The sequence below is a fragment of the Pagrus major genome, chromosome 6 (assembly GCF_040436345.1).
Source record: "Pagrus major chromosome 6, Pma_NU_1.0".
NCBI classification, from domain to species: Eukaryota; Metazoa; Chordata; class Actinopteri; order Spariformes; family Sparidae; genus Pagrus; species Pagrus major.
The window spans coordinates 30549858-30569281 of NC_133220.1; the positions used below are offsets into that span (position 1 = coordinate 30549858).

The following is a 19424-nucleotide window of genomic DNA, read 5'->3' on the forward strand; positions in this document are numbered from 1 at the left end:
ATTACATTTTTAGTTTCAGCCCTATTGAGCACCAAATCAATCATCCGTTACCATGTGCTTTGGGATGAGCATGTATCAGTAACACCCTAGTATTCAGTGTGCACTATGATAACAACCCTCTTTTAAAACGTGCATATGAAATCTCACCAGGCGTAATGAGCACATCTTGGGTGAATATAGAACACGACTGATGCGTATTGCAGAATATTTGGTTGGGGCCGTTTCTGTTAGACCTTGCAAATCATCTCATAGGGCGAAGGAAAAGAAAACAGATGATCTGGTTCTCATAAAAGTGTGAATCAGCCGGCTGTGGGTGCGTCAGCTATTTACGACCAGTCAACGCTGATTTGCTGAAGTTTCTGAATTTTCTTTGCCACGTCTTGGAAGCACAGCTGAATCCAGTCTATCAATCTGAAGAGGCGTCTGTCGGCTTCGTTGTCAAGATGCGTAACATTTTGCGCCTGTTTCGAAGAGCTGAGTTCTGTTCTACCCCCTGCAGACGAAGGGCATGATGGGAACACGTTCGTACCTTTGATTCCCACTGGTTCAACCCACATATTAGGTGTGAGTCCAGCAAATGGCCCAGTTGTGTGCTGATTAATTAAATTCCTTCAAGGTGTTCTTTGGTGTAGTTTGTACTCCGGCCCTTCATTCTGTACATGCACATATTTCTTTGACATTATCTTTGAAGGTGCTGCTTTTTTCTCTTCGTACATGATTTAAAAGGGCTGGCTGTGGTGCTTTGTAGGCAGAGGGCTCCTCTTATGCTCACTCTGCAGCCAGTAATGAATTCAGTCCCTTTGTACCTCTTATGTGCTTTCTGACTGCTCCCAGATGTGAGGAACAGTGCCATGACACAAAATATCACGTGTGCAGCCTGCGCTTTTACACAACAAAGAGATTCTTTCTTGTTTTGTCATTTGATTCTACACAGAAAACCGTTTCAAGGACATTTATTTTGCATGACTAAATGCAACCTAATTACAGTCATGTAGGAGATATGGATTGTATTTTCTGCGGGGAAAATAGGAATGTGTGTTCAACAACCTTGACAGAGCATCGGCCTTTGAAGCGTGGCAGACAGATTTCTCAGCACCTTCTCATTCATCCTAATCTGCGCTCCATCATTGTCCCCCAGCCATGCAGAAAACGAAGTGTCACGCTTGGAGACTGCCCTGCAACCCACCTGTCAAATTTCACTCTCCTCTCTTCCCATCCCTTTTTATGGCAGACTCTCAGCTTCCTCCAGACTCGGAGGAAATCCATGCCGTTCGGTATTTGCATTCCTTCGCCTTAAAACCGTTTGACTTCCACTGTTCTCCCAAATAACGCTTCACGCTGAAGAAAAGGTTCTTTGTTTGCGCGCCAGTTTTCTTTCCCTACGGCTATGAGAACATAACATTATGCTGAACATGTTGTTATTACAAGCGGCCCCACGCAGTGTGTACGTGGAGGACGACTAGATGATGTCGGCCTAGCTCCGGGCTCCCCCATTGTACAAATGTTTCCTTATCGTAGTGGGAGATGCTCTGCCCTGCTGAGTGTTTTAACTCTACAGCAGTGCGAGCTCTGCAGAGAGAGCATGTTTTTGCATCAGATAAAGGACCTCCTTGCCTTTGAGCATGGGAGAACAAAGTGGGAACGGAGCTACAGAGGTAACAAAGTGGTTATGTGTGTTGGATAGTGTGTGGAGGCAGTGTTAAACAATATGAAGGCACATATGTCAGGTATTCGAGGAAAATCCTGTATTCACACCTTGTGTATGGAGGATGAATCTAGCGATCTGCTGTTTTCTTGAACGCTTCACTTGTTTCCTCTGTCTTGATTCTCATTATGTCCAAAATGATTTTCATTGCTCCTGACGTGTTGATGGAGTGACACTCTGTTACTGTTCAGCGGTGACGTGTTGACAGGTGAGGAGAGCGTACAGTCTGTGCTGCTGTGCTCTGAGATTGGACGCACTTGGTCGCAGGTGGAAGTGTTTTAACAGATACATTTGCCCGATACACATGCAGGATGTTACCCAGTTGGACATGCATACTTTTTTGGTGTATGAAATTTATATTGTACAATGCATCTGCAAAGTGACTTCTGAAATAAGATACAAACATTTGTCCTTGTACAAATGAAACGTTGTATTGGTAAGCAACAAAACACAACCAGGCTCATCTACATACTCTCAGGGGGTTTGCTGCTCCAGCCTTTCCTTGTCTGTACAGAGACTTTATGGCTAGTAGCTCATGGTGACTGATGTTAGCTAACATATATCCAGCCTGTTTCCTGAAAATGTCTTGTTTTCTACTTAAGCTACTGTTACATTATGTTGGTGTTCTTCAGTATCCTGTAGTTGTTGAGTGTAAATGACCGACGGCTGGTGGATAGTGAACAGTAGTTGGTATCTTCCAGTTAAACTTTGTAAATTCCTTGTTTGACGCATTTTACTTTAAAATATCTTAAATGAGACCTTCAGCATTTGTTGCTGTAAAGCCGCTGGTCCTGTCAGTCAGTTAACACAAGCTAACGCTAGCTCAAGCTAATACAGCGATGTCAAGTCAGTAAGATGATTTAAACATGACAGCTATTTGTGTTTGTGTAGCTGTTGGCCTTTGAGTGTATATATTTCTATATAATATATATTTCTATATTATATTAGGAGTAGATCGATTATTGGCCCTGGCTGATTATCGGGCAGCATTTTTCCGATTATCGTTATCCGTGATTTTTCTGTCAGATTGTTGATAGAATAAGCTAATTTATAAAATGTGCTACTTTGGCTCTGTTCCAGCATTCTCTCACACAAAGTCCCACCCACAACAATATCTGATTGGTGACACGTCACAATTAATAGCCTACTAACACTGAATAATCCAAATCTGCAGAGTAACTAGTTACTAGATGTATCAAGTAAGTGTGGTGGAAAGAAAAGTAAGAAGTAAAGTGGCAGAAAATCGAAAGTACCTGAAAATTATACTTAACAACAGTACTTGAGTAAATTGTACATACATTTCTGACTATTTGCTTATATTACGTAGACCACCATTGCAGACATGGTTTAATTTTTGTAAAAGTATCGCTTTTCAAATTCCAATCACAATATTGATGTGTAAGGATCATAATTCAAAGGCTTGCTCTAGTTCTGCCCTGCTTTTACCTTTTTAGTTAAGCTACTGAGTCTATAATAACAAATGCATGTTGAGCTGCCGAGCGTTGTTCGCTAAAACTCAAATTGTCAGTTGTCACGTTGTCATCGAAACATGCCATGCTGAATTAAAGAGAAATATGTTTATGCAATGCATAACACATCATTTTCGATTTGATGGAATCATGCACCAAGAAAAACATGGTGTCACTGATTTCCATGTTATCTTTAGTTCAAGCATGATATCACTGCAATGAAGTGGATCAATGTTGAAATGAAAAAAAATCTTTGTTTAACATAAGCAAAAGGGAATCTGATGGAGCAAGAGGTTAATGACTAATCTAATAGGGGGGTTAGGGTTTATAGGCTTTTTATAGGGGGAAGTGCTGGATTGCTATATAATTTGAGGGATTTTTGTATAGGAATATTCTTGGGCATGTATGTGTAGCTATTAAATATTACCACAAACCATCAGAAATTTGTGGCCTTACTAAATAAGAAATATGGGCATCAACCTTCAAAATACTGCTTTGGTCAAACCTAATGTGGAACACAAGTTTCTTCTTCTGTACTCTTCTTTAGTATGTATGTTTTGACTCAAGCATAGTTGAGTACATCTGTTGTAGATAACAAACTGTTCTTCACCAGCTCTGCAGCGAACAGGCCAATTTACAGGCGATGAGAGAGAGAAACAAGGTTTGTGAAATCACTGATTGTCAGCAGATCCACACCCCCTCCGTTCTCTCCACTCTTGGCCTTGAATGATTAAGATCTGAAGACATTGTTGGCTGAAGAAAAACGGCTCATTGTGCACTTCATTTGTTCAGCTGATGTATTGAAGAGATACTGTACCATTGTTCCTGTGTTCAGTTGGAATCATGTGTTGTACACTTTTTATTCCTGTTTTGTGTGTCTGTTTTAGTATACAGCGGAGTCATGTTGCCAGACCTGTGGCAAAGCGCACCCGGGTAGAGGAGGTCATGCACCTGGCTGTGGTGGCCTGTGGGAATCGTCTGGATGAGACCCTCACCATGGTCAAATCAGCCCTGCTGTTCAGCCTCAAGAAGATCACGTTTCACATTTTTGCCGAGGACCCTTTGGCTCCACAGTTTAAAGAAAAGGTAATTATCCTGCACTGGCCTGATGTCCTCATGTACACAGTGCAAAGGTGCAAGATCAAATGTGTTAACCCAAAGACCTTGGTGACAAGCATCACTCTGTAGTTTCTATGTATACTTCAGTGAGTCCTCTGACTTCTGATTTAATCCAGCGCATGTTAAACATTGCTTCTCTCTTTGTGATAGATGATATCAAGATCAGAGCGGTTTTTAACTCTGCCTCTCTGACTCACTCTGCTACAGACACACAACCCTTTTATCTCAAGGCTGGTGTGTAATATATCATCAAGACACTGCTTTTCCTCCCCGACCGTGTATCACTTCAAAGTCACCTTTACAGAGGCGCCTGGCATGGTTTTGATTACTTCCACTGATATTGTAACTAACAGTCTATTAACAACACTTCAGCTGAGCACCTAAAGTGCCTTAAACAGCTTTAAATCCAAACCCTGAACCTGCAAGCTTGACTTCATGTGTGTGGTGAATCATTGCCACATGTTGAAAAAATCCCCTTGTGAAAGACAGGGAGTTGTGGTAAGTAAGGCCTACATACTTACATATGTACAGCAAGGAGCTGAAGTCAGGGCAAAGCCTTGGAATTTGATGACCTGAGAGTGAGACTCAAGCAAGTGAGTGCGTGTGGAGGAAACTTGTCGGCAATTATTTAGCCTGTCGAAACCAGCATGGTACCAAAAGACATCAAAACAACCAGGTGCACTTACAAGCTTGTACTAAACAACAGAGTAAGCAGGCCTTCATTAAATAGGAGAGGCCGCAGTGTGTTTACAGAAGGGATGTGATACCAGAGAGCTTCTCTTTCTCTGTGTGTTTGCCCTCAAAGCGTTTGCAAATGTCAGTAAATGGGAGGTGTGGAGCGAGGGCAGGTTGTCCACTAGTTAATTAATCGCTGATGCCGTCGTTCTGGCTGATGGATAACTCGGGCGACCGTTAATATACCTATACCTGCCCAAGTAAAGTCTATATGTGGGAAACACTGCCCTCCAAACAACGTTTTTTTCAGTGCACTCCTGTCATTTTAAATAATTAAAGTTAATTGATAAACTGTTAAATATCCTGCCTCCATTATATGTCTTTGTCACAATAGTGTTTGATAACAACATTTGAAGGATATTGTGTATATCAGCAGACATGGCAATGTCGCAATTTTTGACTCGCTAACATTGGTATCGGCATCGGCCCCGAAAATTACATATCAGTCAGGCTCTACTTCAAAACGATATTGTGAGGTCTTTTTCATTATAAAAGTATAATGCAGTCTCTACTAGTTGGTTGATGTCTTGGTAGCTAACTAGCTCATCAACGTTACATAGTTTTTGCTGATTTGTGCTTTACTGTCATGCTTTTTGACGAATTTGATGGCATATGACACCCAAAATTTAGTCCAGCAGCAAAGTTGCTGCACTGCTCCTCTAATTTCAGTGCTGAGTGGCACCGCTAGTGGCCAGGTAATGAGGCGGTGTTCTTTTTCATTTGATGACTTGATCGATGGTGTGAAGTTCTGAACAAATTGAGAGCATCCATGCCTTCCTATCATCAATCATATAAATGGCAAATGGCAGCAGGATAATACCAAGGTTGCCACAATAACGCAAGAGAAATCACCACAGCTGAAGACGGCATATTGGAAACATCTGGTCACGTCTGTTTGTGTAAAAGCCATCGATGACAAATGAGGATCTTGAAGGGTTGTCCCATTTAATAGATTGTGATTTCAACCACTACCCGTCTCTAACTATTTTCTGAGGGGCAAAAACCAGTGGTAGGGGTAAATATTGGAAATGAGATTGAGTCTTGGAGCATGTGTGTTGAAGGAGTTAGAAATGTTGTCTCTCCTTCGGTTTCTTGTCCTCGTCAGCACAAACCACGCCAACTGCTTGCAGCGTTCTCACTCCATTCAGGGCCAAACTGTGAAACTGATGATTACAGGGGGACTCAGCGTTTAATTGGTCAGATAACACAAGCTTTAGCAATACACTCTGGACCTGTTTCGACTGTAGCTTTAAAACAAAACAACAGCTGGAGGCTGCATGTGTTCCACACAGAACCGCTTCGGCACCACAAGACATGACTTCATTGTTTTAAACGGCCGCCTTTACAAGACAGACAGATTAGCTTTCAGAATAATGGTTGTTTATAATTTCTTACAAACTTTCCCTCACTAAACCTTTTAAGAAATCCATTCGACACTTCCTTTGTATTACATGTGATGTGTTTCTTTACTTCCAGCTGAACCAGTGGCCTCGCGCCGTGTCAGCCAAGTTCCACTACACTATCTACCCCATCACCTTCTCTGTGGGGAACGCCGACGAGTGGAAGAAGCTCTTCAAGCCCTGTGCTGCTCAGAGACTCTTCCTCCCCGTAAGGCTGCAGCACTTATCTGCTCTCATATCCTCACCATGCATAATGTCATTAACCAGTGTGAAGACAAAAAATTGGCATTAATCCATTTTTCATTTCTACTTGTACAGCATTTTTTAGCCTTAATTTTATCCCAGAGCATAGTTCTAATTAATTACTTGTGTGATTATTGATGATTTCACACCTTTTCTGCAGCATTTACTAAACTAATAAGCAGCCTCCAGAGACTGAATCCAGTAATTTCATCACGTCAAGGCTGTGCTTGGCTATTGATTTTCTTTTTCTGCTTGCGTTCATTGATATCACAGCCAGCTCACTTACCATGTAATGAACATATTGCGGGTCAGACAGATCTATAGGTGTTTGTCTCGCTGCAAGGCAACGGAGAACATTCAATACTGACTGTGAGGAATACCTTTTGAGAGCCTCATAGGAGTCTTTCTTCCTCTACAATAGTCTGAATTATGGACTGGGTTGCTCCCTTCTGATTCAGAAACATCACATAGATGTCTGTTACACTCCTTCTACACCGAGCTCTCAGCCTGGCTCAGAGGTGGACCTGCACATACTTTGTGATCCCCAGTGAAAAATTGTCTGCTGTAGGCCTTTTTCCACCATTAGAACTTAACAACCCGTAACTTAAGGTGTTGTGTCCATTGTCATGGGTTCTGCTTTTGGGTCTGCTCTTCTCCCTGCTCTGGTGAAGAGACGCTTCCTGGAACTAAATTTCAGCACTGCTCAGGGAGCACGCAGGGGAAAGACAACTACAGCCCATTTACAGCACAGGAAACATGAGAATTATGTCTTTAACCGTAGAGAACACTGAATATCGTTGCATTTAAATGGTGCTATCTTAATGGTGATCATTTTATGAGCTTCTGTAATGGGTTCTGAGGGTAAGTGTGGGAAAAGCAGGCAGTTAGACGAGGTCGTGCGATTGACGATGCTCTGCTCGTTTCTGTTTCCTGCGCTGCCTTACTTGTTTTTTCACTGCAAATGAGCACACAGTCGAGCTGGACTGTTTGCAACGTGTCATTCCCGTGTCTTGTCTCGTCTGTGTGCTCCCTCACACTGATCAGTCACATTGTGTGAAAACCACAATGACTGTAAGACTGTTGATGACAAGGTAGAAAGTTGTGTAGCATGAACAGGACAGTGATCTGACAAGTTTAGAAAGTCGTGCAATGAGTTAGCTGCTTTTTACAAAGTGTGCAAACAGACTCATTTTTGTATTCACTTAGTTTACTGATTGCTCAATAAGGCGTACAATAGGTTCAGTTGATGGGGAATTATAAGATCACCCTCTGCTGGACTGCAAGTGCAAATTACAGTTCAACGTTTTTTGGGTTTTTTTTTATCACGTTTGATTGAAAGTTGAATATTGAATTAAAAGTGACAGCCTTATTTCATAACATTCAGGTTGTGGTGGTGTTGTTAAAATCATGTAACATATGCAGTAGTGAGCTGTTGTTTCCACTAAGTAGTGGGGCAGTGCAGGGGCGGAGGGGTGGGGGAGGTGTCAGCCTGGTGCTGGCCTCGTTCACTATCCATCAACCTCCTGCTGTGGGCCCTTTCATTATTGAATCACACTGACGTTAAAAAGACATTACATGCGAACGTTTCCTGTATTAAATTAATCCATTAATCCAATGTTTTCTGTCCCATGGCTGTACTCGCCAACCAAACTGCAGGAAAATGAAGAAGGGTGACCACTCCCCCACGGGGCTAAAAGCCTGCAGCTCCCCTCCACTCAGTTAGAACTGAAGAAACCTCTTGGATGAGAGGTGAAACGTCTTCAAGAAACTGAAACACGTCCAGTTGCCTCTGATACAGGACTTAGAATTACCATGACCTGGATGACTGAGAACCTTCAGTGGCACCGAACACTTACTTTTTATTAACGTCAGGTCATCATGGATAAAAGCTCTGAGAGAAAACTTTGATGCACATAGTGTGGACGGACTGTGTTTTTAAGAGTGTAACCACACCATCTGCACAGCAGTATTCGTCAGAGAAATTTGTGTTCTCCTACTCGGGGAGTCTAGTCCACAGTGCCTATTACTGCATAGCTGTGTGTACGCACACATTAAATTATGTTGTTGAAACAGTGGGTTACCGCTCTGTTCAGGGCTTGTTGGTATTGATCGCTGCTTTGTCACACCACTCCTCCTCGCTGCTGTCAGCAACATAATCCAACAAAGAGCAGGCACAGTTCATGGTCAGACACAGTGCAGCGTGGCTTCTTACTACCACTCAACTCCATCCATTGGCTTTAAGTGGTTCTGTCTTTAATGACCCTAGGCCTCAGACTTTATCATCCCAGTTAGCAGCATTCTAAGTTTGCCATAGAGGCAGTCCGACCCTCTGTCCATCCATGTTGCATATTTTTAATAGCTTATTGGGACCGGTACAACTGTAACTGTAAATGTACTCACTATAAAACTGGGGAGTCACTTCAGGCTGTCAGAAATCTAGTTCAAACTCGTAAAGTTTCTCACTTCTGAAGTTTGGCTGCTGGTGAAGAGTGAAAACTAAATCTTATCTCAGCCAAACTCGCACAGTAGTTTTTCTACCATTCACTGACAGCACAATTCATCAGTGAATACAGGAAGTAATTATCTCATCTTTAACTCATATTATTGTTCTGAACAGACAGTAGAAGTCAGCATTTTTTGGAACCAGTTTACTTGAAGGGGTGTGCGTAAGACATAACCATAATATGACACCTGTACAGAACATTAAGGAGTCTTAATGAATGTTTATGACTGTTGCCTTACGTGTCTTTCAGTCAATGATTTGATTTTCAATGGTGGTTAACGGTCATTCATGAAGACTCCTTCATGGTTAGGACAGTGTCATGTCAGTGTCACATCAGTCTTATGGAAACCCCTTCAAGGAAGGTTTTACAACTAGGTGGTCATGATTTCAATTCTAAGTCAAGAATTGATCGAATGAACTTTGAATTTCAATCATCAAAGATTAAAAGCAGGATCTGCGAGTCTCCCAGTACTTCTTTTCTCTCCACCCTTGCCTCCCTGCTCTCATCTGAAGAAAAAACTCTTCAAAGACGACTCAGCTAGCTCACCGGTAGCCTACAGCAGTGCTTTTGGACACTTCAACCGACTGCTGCCGGAAGTAACTCTGACAGCATCTTAGATGTTGGGTTTTTTGGTTTTTCAGAGATTCTTTATTGATTTGTTGGTGAGGAGGGTTTAATCGGGACAGATTTGAGAAACAGAGTTTTGTAACAAACTGAATTGATATCTTTTGTTGTTTTGTGTTGAGTCCTCAAAGAATGTTATTTTTTTTCTTCTTTATTTTTGGTGAATATTTTCTGAACTGGTTTGAAACCCTGCTGGCTCCACTTGTAACATGTACTCGATAGTAAGACATAAAGCCTAATGGAATTCTTCATCAGTTAACTGTGGAAGTGTGTTGGTCTTGCTAAAAACACCTAAGCTGTGCTGGAAGAGCCTGGATAGCTCAGACGGTAGAGCATCAGACTTTTAATCTGAGGGTCCAGGGTTCAAGTCCCTGTTCAGGCGCAACAAGGATCCTTGCAATGGTTCCACCATTTAGCCTTTCACCAAGGCACGGCACACACCAATGCACTTGCAGACTGAACCTTCAGCCCAACTGCTGAACATTCATGAACCATTGAGATTAGTGCGTTTTCTTGAATTGTTGACCTTTTCTTATGAGGTCCATTAGAATTTAGGCTGAAACATGATTTCTGCAAGCCCTTAATCAGCCAACAATTGGTTCAGGGAATCCTGGACTTTGACTGACACTGGACAAACTCAAAGGCTTTAAGGTAGACTACCAAATGCAACATATTAAGACTTTCTTTTCAGGGCAATTTCAACATGTAATGGAGCGGTGAAAAGTGCACGTTTGTACTGTTGTCTTTGCCGAAATAGCTCAGCTGGGAGAGCGTTAGACTGAAGATCTAAAAGTCCCTGGTTCGATCCTGGGTTTCGTCAAAGCCCACCTACACTATGTGAAGCAACGACATGTTCTTGAGGGACTGTAAAAATGTCATGCTAGAGCTTTCAAAGCCAACATGAAGGCCTCTCGCCCAGCAATGGAACAGCCATCTAGACGGGCTTGATGTTGCTCATTCTGGTCTACATTTTACAAATTGCTTGTCGTTGGATGCGTGTTTGACTGCTGAACACTGAACCATTTTAAAAGGTGGATGTGGCGCCACACAGCAACTGGCCAAGTTCATGGTTTTGAAAAAACTTGAAGTATGAAAGCAAAAATAAGCAATCTCCCTTCTCTTTTTGGAGCAACCACAATATGGGATCCTGCCTCCACTTGTAACATGTACTCGATAGTAAGACATGAAGCCTAATGGAAACCTTCATCAGTTAACTGTGGAACTGTGTTGGTCTTGCTAAAAACACCTAAGCTGTGTTGGAAGAGCCTGGATAGCTCAGACGGTAGAGCATCAGACTTTTAATCTGAGGGTCCAGGGTTCAAGTCCCTGTTCAGGCGCAACAAGGATCCTTGCAATGGTTCCACCATTTAGCCTTTCACCAAGGCACGGCACACACCAATCCACTTGCAGACTGAACCTTCAGCCCAACTGCTGAACATTCATGAACCAACATTGAGATTAGTGCGTTTTCTTGAATTGTTGACCTTTTCTAATGAGTTCCATTAGAATTTAGGCTGAAACATGATTTCTGCAAGCCCTTAATCAGCCAACAATTGGCTCAGGCAATCCTGGACTGTGACTGACACTGGACAAACTCAAAGGCTTTAAGGTAGACTACCAAATGCAATATATTAAGACTTTCTTTTCAGGGCAATTTCAACATGTAATGGAGCGGTGAAAAGTGCACGTTTGTACTGTTGTCTTTGCCGAAATAGCTCAGCTGGGAGCGCTTTAGACTGAAGATCTAACGGTCCCTGGTTCGATCCTGGGTTTCGTCAAAGCCCACCTACTCTATGTCAAGCAACGACACGTTCTTGAGGGACTGTAAAAATGTCATGCTAGAGCTTTCAAAGCCAACATGAAGGCCTCTCGCCCAGCAATGGAACAGCCATCTAGACGGGCTTGATGTTGCTCATTCTGGTCTACATTTTACAAATTGCTTGTTGTTGGATGCGTGTTTGACTGCTGAACACTGAACCATTTTAAAAGGTGGATGTGGCGCCACACAGCAACTGGCCAAGTTCATGGTTTTGAAAAAACTTGAAGTATGAAAGCAAAAATAAGCAATCTCCCTTCTCTTTTTGGAGCAACCACAATATGGGATCCTGCCTCCACTTGTAACATGTACTCGATAGTAAGACATGAAGCCTAATGGAAACCTTCATCAGTTAACTGTGGAACTGTGTTGGTCTTGCTAAAAACACCTAAGCTGTGTTGGAAGAGCCTGGATAGCTCAGACGGTAGAGCATCAGACTTTTAATCTGAGGGTCCAGGGTTCAAGTCCCTGTTCAGGCGCAACAAGGATCCTTGCAATGGTTCCACCATTTAGCCTTTCACCAAGGCACGGCACACACCAATCCACTTGCAGACTGAACCTTCAGCCCAACTGCTGAACATTCATGAACCAACATTGAGATTAGTGCGTTTTCTTGAATTGTTGACCTTTTCTAATGAGTTCCATTAGAATTTAGGCTGAAACATGATTTCTGCAAGCCCTTAATCAGCCGACAATTGGCTCAGGCAATCCTGGACTTTGACTGACACTGGACAAACTCAAAGGCTTTAAGGTAGACTACCAAATGCAATATATTAAGACTTTCTTTTCAGGGCAATTTCAACATGTAATGGAGCGGTGAAAAGTGCACGTTTGTACTGTTGTCTTTGCCGAAATAGCTCAGCTGGGAGTGCTTTAGACTGAAGATCTAACGGTCCCTGGTACGATCCTGGGTTTCGTCAAAGCCCACCTACTCTATGTCAAGCAACGACATGTTCTTGAGGGACTGTAAAAATGTCATGCTAGAGCTTTCAAAGCCAACATGAAGGCCTCTCGCCCAGCAATGGAACAGCCATCTAGACGGGCTTGATGTTGCTCATTCTGGTCTACATTTTACAAATTGCTTGTCGTTGGATGCGTGTTTGACTGCTGAACACTGAACCATTTTAAAAGGTGGATGTGGCGCCACACAGCAACTGGCCAAGTTCATGGTTTTGAAAAAACTTGAAGTATGAAAGCAAAAATAAGCAATCTCCCTTCTCTTTTTGGAGCAACCACAATATGGGATCCTGCCTCCACTTGTAACATGTACTCGATAGTAAGACATGAAGCCTAATGGAAACCTTCATCAGTTAACTGTGGAACTGTGTTGGTCTTGCTAAAAACACCTAAGCTGTGTTGGAAGAGCCTGGATAGCTCAGACGGTAGAGCATCAGACTTTTAATCTGAGGGTCCAGGGTTCAAGTCCCTGTTCAGGCGCAACAAGGATCCTTGCAATGGTTCCACCATTTAGCCTTTCACCAAGGCACGGCACACACCAATCCACTTGCAGACTGAACCTTCAGCCCAACTGCTGAACATTCATGAACCAACATTGAGATTAGTGCGTTTTCTTGAATTGTTGACCTTTTCTAATGAGGTCCATTAGAATTTAGGCTGAAACATGATTTCTGCAAGCCCTTAATCAGCCAACAATTGGTTCAGGGAATCCTGGACTTTGACTGACACTGGACAAACTCAAAGGCTTTAAGGTAGACTACCAAATGCAACATATTAAGACTTTCTTTTCAGGGCAATTTCAACATGTAATGGAGCGGTGAAAAGTGCACGTTTGTACTGTTGTCTTTGCCGAAATAGCTCAGCTGGGAGCGCTTTAGACTGAAGATCTAAAGGTCCCTGGTTCGATCCTGGGTTTCGTCAAAGCCCACCTACTCTATGTCAAGCAACGACACGTTCTTGAGGGACTGTGAAAATGTCATGATAGAGCTTTCAAAGCCAACATGAAGGCCTCTCGCCCAGCAATGGAGCAGCCGTCTAGACGGGCTGGATGTCGCTCATTCTGGTCCACATTTTACAAATTGCTTGTTGTTGGATGCGTGTTTGACTGCTGACTATTGAACCATTTTAAAAGGTGGATGTGGCGCCACACAGCAACTGGCCAAGATCATGGTTTTGAAAAAACTTGAAGTATGAAAGCAACAATAAGCAATCTCCCTTCTCTTTTTGGAGCAACCACAATGTGGGATCCTGGCTCCACTTGTAACATGTACTCGATAGTAAGACATGAAGCCTAATGGAAATCTTCATCAGTTAACTGTGGAACTGTGTTGGTCTTGCTAAAAACACCTAAGCTGTGTTGGAAGAGCCTGGATAGCTCAGACGGTAGAGCATCAGACTTTTAATCTGAGGGTCCAGGGTTCAAGTCCCTGTTCAGGCGCAACAAGGATCCTTGCAATGGTTCCACCATTTAGCCTTTCACCAAGGCAAGGCACACACCAATCCACTTGCAGACTGAACCTTCAGCCCAACTGCTGAACATTCATGAACCAACATTGAGATTAGTGCGTTTTCTTGAATTGTTGACCTTTTCTAATGAGGTCCATTAGAATTTAGGCTGAAACATGATTTCTGCAAGCCCTTAATCAGCCAACAATTGGTTCAGGGAATCCTGGACTTTGACTGACACTAGACAAACTCAAAGGCTTTAAGGTAGACTACCAAATGCAACATATTAAGACTTTCTTTTCAGGGCAATTTCAACATGTAATGGAGCGGTGAAAAGTGCACGTTTGTACTGTTGTCTTTGCCGAAATAGCTCAGCTGGGAGCGCTTTAGACTGAAGATCTAAAGGTCCCTGGTTCGATCCTGGGTTTCGTCAAAGCCCACCTACTCTATGTCAAGCAACGACACGTTCTTGAGGGACTGTGAAAATGTCATGATAGAGCTTTCAAAGCCAACATGAAGGCCTCTCGCCCAGCAATGGAACAGCCATCTAGACGGGCTTGATGTTACTCATTCTGGTCTACATTTTACAAATTGCTTGTCGTTGGATGCGTGTTTGACTGCTGAACACTGAACCATTTTAAAAGGTGGATGTGGCGCCACACAGCAACTGGCCAAGTTCATGGTTTTGAAAAAACTTGAAGTATGAAAGCAAAAATAAGCAATCTCCCTTCTCTTTTTGGAGCAACCACAATATGGGATCCTGCCTCCACTTGTAACATGTACTCGATAGTAAGACATGAAGCCTAATGGAAACCTTCATCAGTTAACTGTGGAACTGTGTTGGTCTTGCTAAAAACACCTAAGCTGTGTTGGAAGAGCCTGGATAGCTCAGACGGTAGAGCATCAGACTTTTAATCTGAGGGTCCAGGGTTCAAGTCCCTGTTCAGGCGCAACAAGGATCCTTGCAATGGTTCCACCATTTAGCCTTTCACCAAGGCACGGCACACACCAATCCACTTGCAGACTGAACCTTCAGCCCAACTGCTGAACATTCATGAACCAACATTGAGATTAGTGCGTTTTCTTGAATTGTTGACCTTTTCTAATGAGGTCCATTAGAATTTAGGCTGAAACATGATTTCTGCAAGCCCTTAATCAGCCAACAATTGGTTCAGGGAATCCTGGACTTTGACTGACACTGGACAAACTCAAAGGCTTTAAGGTAGACTACCAAATGCAACATATTAAGACTTTCTTTTCAGGGCAATTTCAACATGTAATGGAGCGGTGAAAAGTGCACGTTTGTACTGTTGTCTTTGCCGAAATAGCTCAGCTGGGAGCGCTTTAGACTGAAGATCTAAAGGTCCCTGGTTCGATCCTGGGTTTCGTCAAAGCCCACCTACTCTATGTCAAGCAACGACACGTTCTTGAGGGACTGTGAAAATGTCATGATAGAGCTTTCAAAGCCAACATGAAGGCCTCTCGCCCAGCAATGGAGCAGCCGTCTAGACGGGCTGGATGTCGCTCATTCTGGTCCACATTTTACAAATTGCTTGTTGTTGGATGCGTGTTTGACTGCTGACTATTGAACCATTTTAAAAGGTGGATGTGGCGCCACACAGCAACTGGCCAAGATCATGGTTTTGAAAAAACTTGAAGTATGAAAGCAACAATAAGCAATCTCCCTTCTCTTTTTGGAGCAACCACAATGTGGGATCCTGGCTCCACTTGTAACATGTACTCGATAGTAAGACATGAAGCCTAATGGAAATCTTCATCAGTTAACTGTGGAACTGTGTTGGTCTTGCTAAAAACACCTAAGCTGTGTTGGACGAGCCTGGATAGCTCAGACGGTAGAGCATCAGACTTTTAATCTGAGGGTCCAGGGTTCAAGTCCCTGTTCAGGCGCAACAAGGATCCTTGCAATGGTTCCACCATTTAGCCTTTCACCAAGGCAAGGCACACACCAATCCACTTGCAGACTGAACCTTCAGCCCAACTGCTGAACATTCATGAACCAACATTGAGATTAGTGCGTTTTCTTGAATTGTTGACCTTTTCTAATGAGGTCCATTAGAATTTAGGCTGAAACATGATTTCTGCAAGCCCTTAATCAGTCAACAATTGGTTCAGGGAATCCTGGACTTTGACTGACACTAGACAAACTCAAAGGCTTTAAGGTAGACTACCAAATGCAACATATTAAGACTTTCTTTTCAGGGCAATTTCAACATGTAATGGAGCGGTGAAAAGTGCACGTTTGTACGGTTGTCTTTGCCGAAATAGCTCAGCTGGGAGCGCTTTAGACTGAAGATCTAAAGGTCCCTGGTTCGATCCTGGGTTTCGTCAAAGCCCACCTACTCTATGTCAAGCAACGACACGTTCTTGAGGGACTGTGAAAATGTCATGATAGAGCTTTCAAAGCCAACATGAAGGCCTCTCGCCCAGCAATGGAGCAGCCGTCTAGACGGGCTGGATGTCGCTCATTCTGGTCCACATTTTACAAATTGCTTGTCGTTGGATGCGTGTTTGACTGCTGACTATTGAACCATTTTAAAAGGTGGATGTGGCGCCACACAGCAACTGGCCAAGATCATGGTTTTGAAAAAACTTGAAGTATGAAAACAAAAATAAGCAATCTCCCTTCTCTTTTTGGAGCAACCACAATGTGGGATCCTGGCTCCACTTGTAACATGTACTCGATAGTAAGACATGAAGCCTAATGGAAATCTTCATCAGTTAACTGTGGAACTGTGTTGGTCTTGCTAAAAACACCTAAGCTGTGTTGGAAGAGCCTGGATAGCTCAGACGGTAGAGCATCAGACTTTTAATCTGAGGGTCCAGGGTTCAAGTCCCTGTTCAGGCGCAACAAGGATCCTTGCAATGGTTCCACCATTTAGCCTTTCACCAATGCACTTGCAGACTGAACCTTCAGCCCAACTGCTGAACATTCATGAACCATTGAGATTAGTGCGTTTTCTTGAATTGTTGACCTTTTCTAATGAGGTCCATTAGAATTTAGGCTGAAACATGATTTCTGCAAGCCCTTAATCAGCCAACAATTGGTTCAGGGAATCCTGGACTTTGACTGACACTGGACAAACTCAAAGGCTTTAAGGTAGACTACCAAATGCAACATATTAAGACTTTCTTTTCAGGGCAATTTCAACATGTAATGGAGCGGTGAAAAGTGCACGTTTGTACTGTTGTCTTTGCCGAAATAGCTCAGCTAGGAGAGCGTTAGACTGAAGATCTAAAGGTCCCTGGTTCGATCCTGGGTTTCGTCAAAGCCCACCTACACTATGTGAAGCAACGACATGTTCTTGAGGGACTGTAAAAATGTCATGCTAGAGCTTTCAAAGCCAACATGAAGGCCTCTCGCCCAGCAATGGAACAGCCATCTAGACGGGCTTGATGTTGCTCATTCTGGTCTACATTTTACAAATTGCTTGTCGTTGGATGCGTGTTTGACTGCTGAACACTGAACCATTTTAAAAGGTGGATGTGGCGCCACACAGCAACTGGCCAAGTTCATGGTTTTGAAAAAACTTGAAGTATGAAAGCAAAAATAAGCAATCTCCCTTCTCTTTTTGGAGCAACCACAATATGGGATCCTGCCTCCACTTGTAACATGTACTCGATAGTAAGACATGAAGCCTAATGGAAACCTTCATCAGTTAACTGTGGAACTGTGTTGGTCTTGCTAAAAACACCTAAGCTGTGTTGGAAGAGCCTGGATAGCTCAGACGGTAGAGCATCAGACTTTTAATCTGAGGGTCCAGGGTTCAAGTCCCTGTTCAGGCGCAACAAGGATCCTTGCAATGGTTCCACCATTTAGCCTTTCACCAAGGCACGGCACACACCAATCCACTTGCAGACTGAACCTTCAGCCCAACTGCTGAACATTCATGAACCAACATTGAGATTAGTGCGTTTTCTTGAATTGTTGACCTTTTCTAATGAGTTCCATTAGAATTTAGGCTGAAACATGATTTCTGCAAGCCCTTAATCAGCCAACAATTGGCTCAGGCAATCCTGGACTGTGACTGACACTGGACAAACTCAAAGGCTTTAAGGTAGACTACCAAATGCAATATATTAAGACTTTCTTTTCAGGGCAATTTCAACATGTAATGGAGCGGTGAAAAGTGCACGTTTGTACTGTTGTCTTTGCCGAAATAGCTCAGCTGGGAGCGCTTTAGACTGAAGATCTAACGGTCCCTGGTTCGATCCTGGGTTTCGTCAAAGCCCACCTACTCTATGTCAAGCAACGACACGTTCTTGAGGGACTGTGAAAATGTCATGATAGAGCTTTCAAAGCCAACATGAAGGCCTCTCGCCCAGCAATGGAACAGCCATCTAGGCAGGCTTGATGTTGCTCATTCTGGTCCACGTTTTACAAATTGCTTGTCGTTGGATGCGTGTTTGACTGCTGACTATTTAACCATTTTAAAAGGTAGATGTGGCGCCACACAGCAACTGGCCAAGATCATGGTTTTGAAAAAACTTGAAGTATGAAAGCAACAATAAGCAATCTCCCTTCTCTTTTTGGAGCAACCACAATGTGGGATCCTGGCTCCACTTGTAACATGTACTCGATAGTAAGACATGAAGCCTAATGGAAATCTTCATCAGTTAACTGTGGAACTGTGTTGGTCTTGCTAAAAACACCTAAGCTGTGTTGGACGAGCCTGGATAGCTCAGACGGTAGAGCATCAGACTTTTAATCTGAGGGTCCAGGGTTCAAGTCCCTGTTCAGGCGCAACAAGGATCCTTGCAATGGTTCCACCATTTAGCCTTTCACCAAGGCACGGCACACACCAATGCACTTGCAGACTGAACCTTCAGCCCAACTGCTGAACATTCATGAACCAACATTGAGATTAGTGCGTTTTCTTGAATTGTTGACCTTTTCTAATGAGGTCCATTAGAATTTAGGCTGAAACATGATTTCTGCAAGCCCTTAATCAGCCGACAATTGGTTCAGGGAATCCTGGACTTTGACTGACACTGGACAAACTCAAAGGCTTTAAGGTAGACTACCAAATGCAACATATTAAGACTTTCTTTTCAGGGCAATTTCAACATGTAATGGAGCGGTGAAAAGTGCACGTTTGTACTGTTGTCTTTGCCGAAATAGCTCAGCTGGGAGCGCTTTAGACTGAAGATCTAAAGGTCCCTGGTTCGATCCTGGGTTTCGTCAAAGCCCACCTACTCTATGTCAAGCAACGACACGTTCTTGAGGGACTGTGAAAATGTCTTGATAGAGCTTTCAAAGCCAACATGAAGGCCTCTCGCCCAGCAATGGAGCAGCCGTCTAGACGGGCTGGATGTCGCTCATTCTGGTCCACATTTTACAAATTGCTTGTCGTTGGATGCGTGTTTGACTGCTGAACATTGAACCAT

The 19424-nt window shown here is 43.1% G+C and overlaps 1 protein-coding gene and 17 non-coding genes across 20 annotated transcripts in view; all 18 read left to right on the top strand.

Moving 5' to 3' along the window:
- Positions 1-19424, top strand: part of gxylt2 (glucoside xylosyltransferase 2) — a 42540-nt gene that overhangs the window by 14167 nt on the left and 8949 nt on the right. For all 3 annotated transcript variants that reach the window (XM_073467755.1, XM_073467753.1, XM_073467754.1), the window contains exons 2-3: positions 4062-4260; positions 6505-6636. In XM_073467755.1, the coding sequence (XP_073323856.1) occupies positions 4120-4260; positions 6505-6636 (273 nt within the window). In that variant the 5' untranslated portion in view covers positions 4062-4119. The remainder of the gene's footprint in view (positions 1-4061; positions 4261-6504; positions 6637-19424) is intronic.
- On the top strand, positions 10109-10181 carry trnak-uuu (transfer RNA lysine (anticodon UUU)). Its single transcript has one exon. It is a non-coding gene; the product is annotated as a tRNA-Lys (tRNA).
- On the top strand, positions 10547-10619 carry trnaf-gaa (transfer RNA phenylalanine (anticodon GAA)). The gene has a single exon. It is a non-coding gene; the product is annotated as a tRNA-Phe (tRNA).
- Positions 11064-11136, top strand: trnak-uuu (transfer RNA lysine (anticodon UUU)). The gene has a single exon. It is a non-coding gene; the product is annotated as a tRNA-Lys (tRNA).
- trnak-uuu (transfer RNA lysine (anticodon UUU)) lies at positions 12022-12094 on the top strand. The gene has a single exon. It is a non-coding gene; the product is annotated as a tRNA-Lys (tRNA).
- On the top strand, positions 12980-13052 carry trnak-uuu (transfer RNA lysine (anticodon UUU)). The gene has a single exon. It is a non-coding gene; the product is annotated as a tRNA-Lys (tRNA).
- trnaf-gaa (transfer RNA phenylalanine (anticodon GAA)) lies at positions 13421-13493 on the top strand. Its single transcript has one exon. It is a non-coding gene; the product is annotated as a tRNA-Phe (tRNA).
- Positions 13938-14010, top strand: trnak-uuu (transfer RNA lysine (anticodon UUU)). Its single transcript has one exon. It is a non-coding gene; the product is annotated as a tRNA-Lys (tRNA).
- Positions 14379-14451, top strand: trnaf-gaa (transfer RNA phenylalanine (anticodon GAA)). Its single transcript has one exon. It is a non-coding gene; the product is annotated as a tRNA-Phe (tRNA).
- On the top strand, positions 14896-14968 carry trnak-uuu (transfer RNA lysine (anticodon UUU)). The gene has a single exon. It is a non-coding gene; the product is annotated as a tRNA-Lys (tRNA).
- On the top strand, positions 15337-15409 carry trnaf-gaa (transfer RNA phenylalanine (anticodon GAA)). Its single transcript has one exon. It is a non-coding gene; the product is annotated as a tRNA-Phe (tRNA).
- trnak-uuu (transfer RNA lysine (anticodon UUU)) lies at positions 15854-15926 on the top strand. Its single transcript has one exon. It is a non-coding gene; the product is annotated as a tRNA-Lys (tRNA).
- Positions 16295-16367, top strand: trnaf-gaa (transfer RNA phenylalanine (anticodon GAA)). The gene has a single exon. It is a non-coding gene; the product is annotated as a tRNA-Phe (tRNA).
- On the top strand, positions 16812-16884 carry trnak-uuu (transfer RNA lysine (anticodon UUU)). The gene has a single exon. It is a non-coding gene; the product is annotated as a tRNA-Lys (tRNA).
- On the top strand, positions 17233-17305 carry trnaf-gaa (transfer RNA phenylalanine (anticodon GAA)). Its single transcript has one exon. It is a non-coding gene; the product is annotated as a tRNA-Phe (tRNA).
- trnak-uuu (transfer RNA lysine (anticodon UUU)) lies at positions 17750-17822 on the top strand. The gene has a single exon. It is a non-coding gene; the product is annotated as a tRNA-Lys (tRNA).
- On the top strand, positions 18708-18780 carry trnak-uuu (transfer RNA lysine (anticodon UUU)). The gene has a single exon. It is a non-coding gene; the product is annotated as a tRNA-Lys (tRNA).
- trnaf-gaa (transfer RNA phenylalanine (anticodon GAA)) lies at positions 19149-19221 on the top strand. Its single transcript has one exon. It is a non-coding gene; the product is annotated as a tRNA-Phe (tRNA).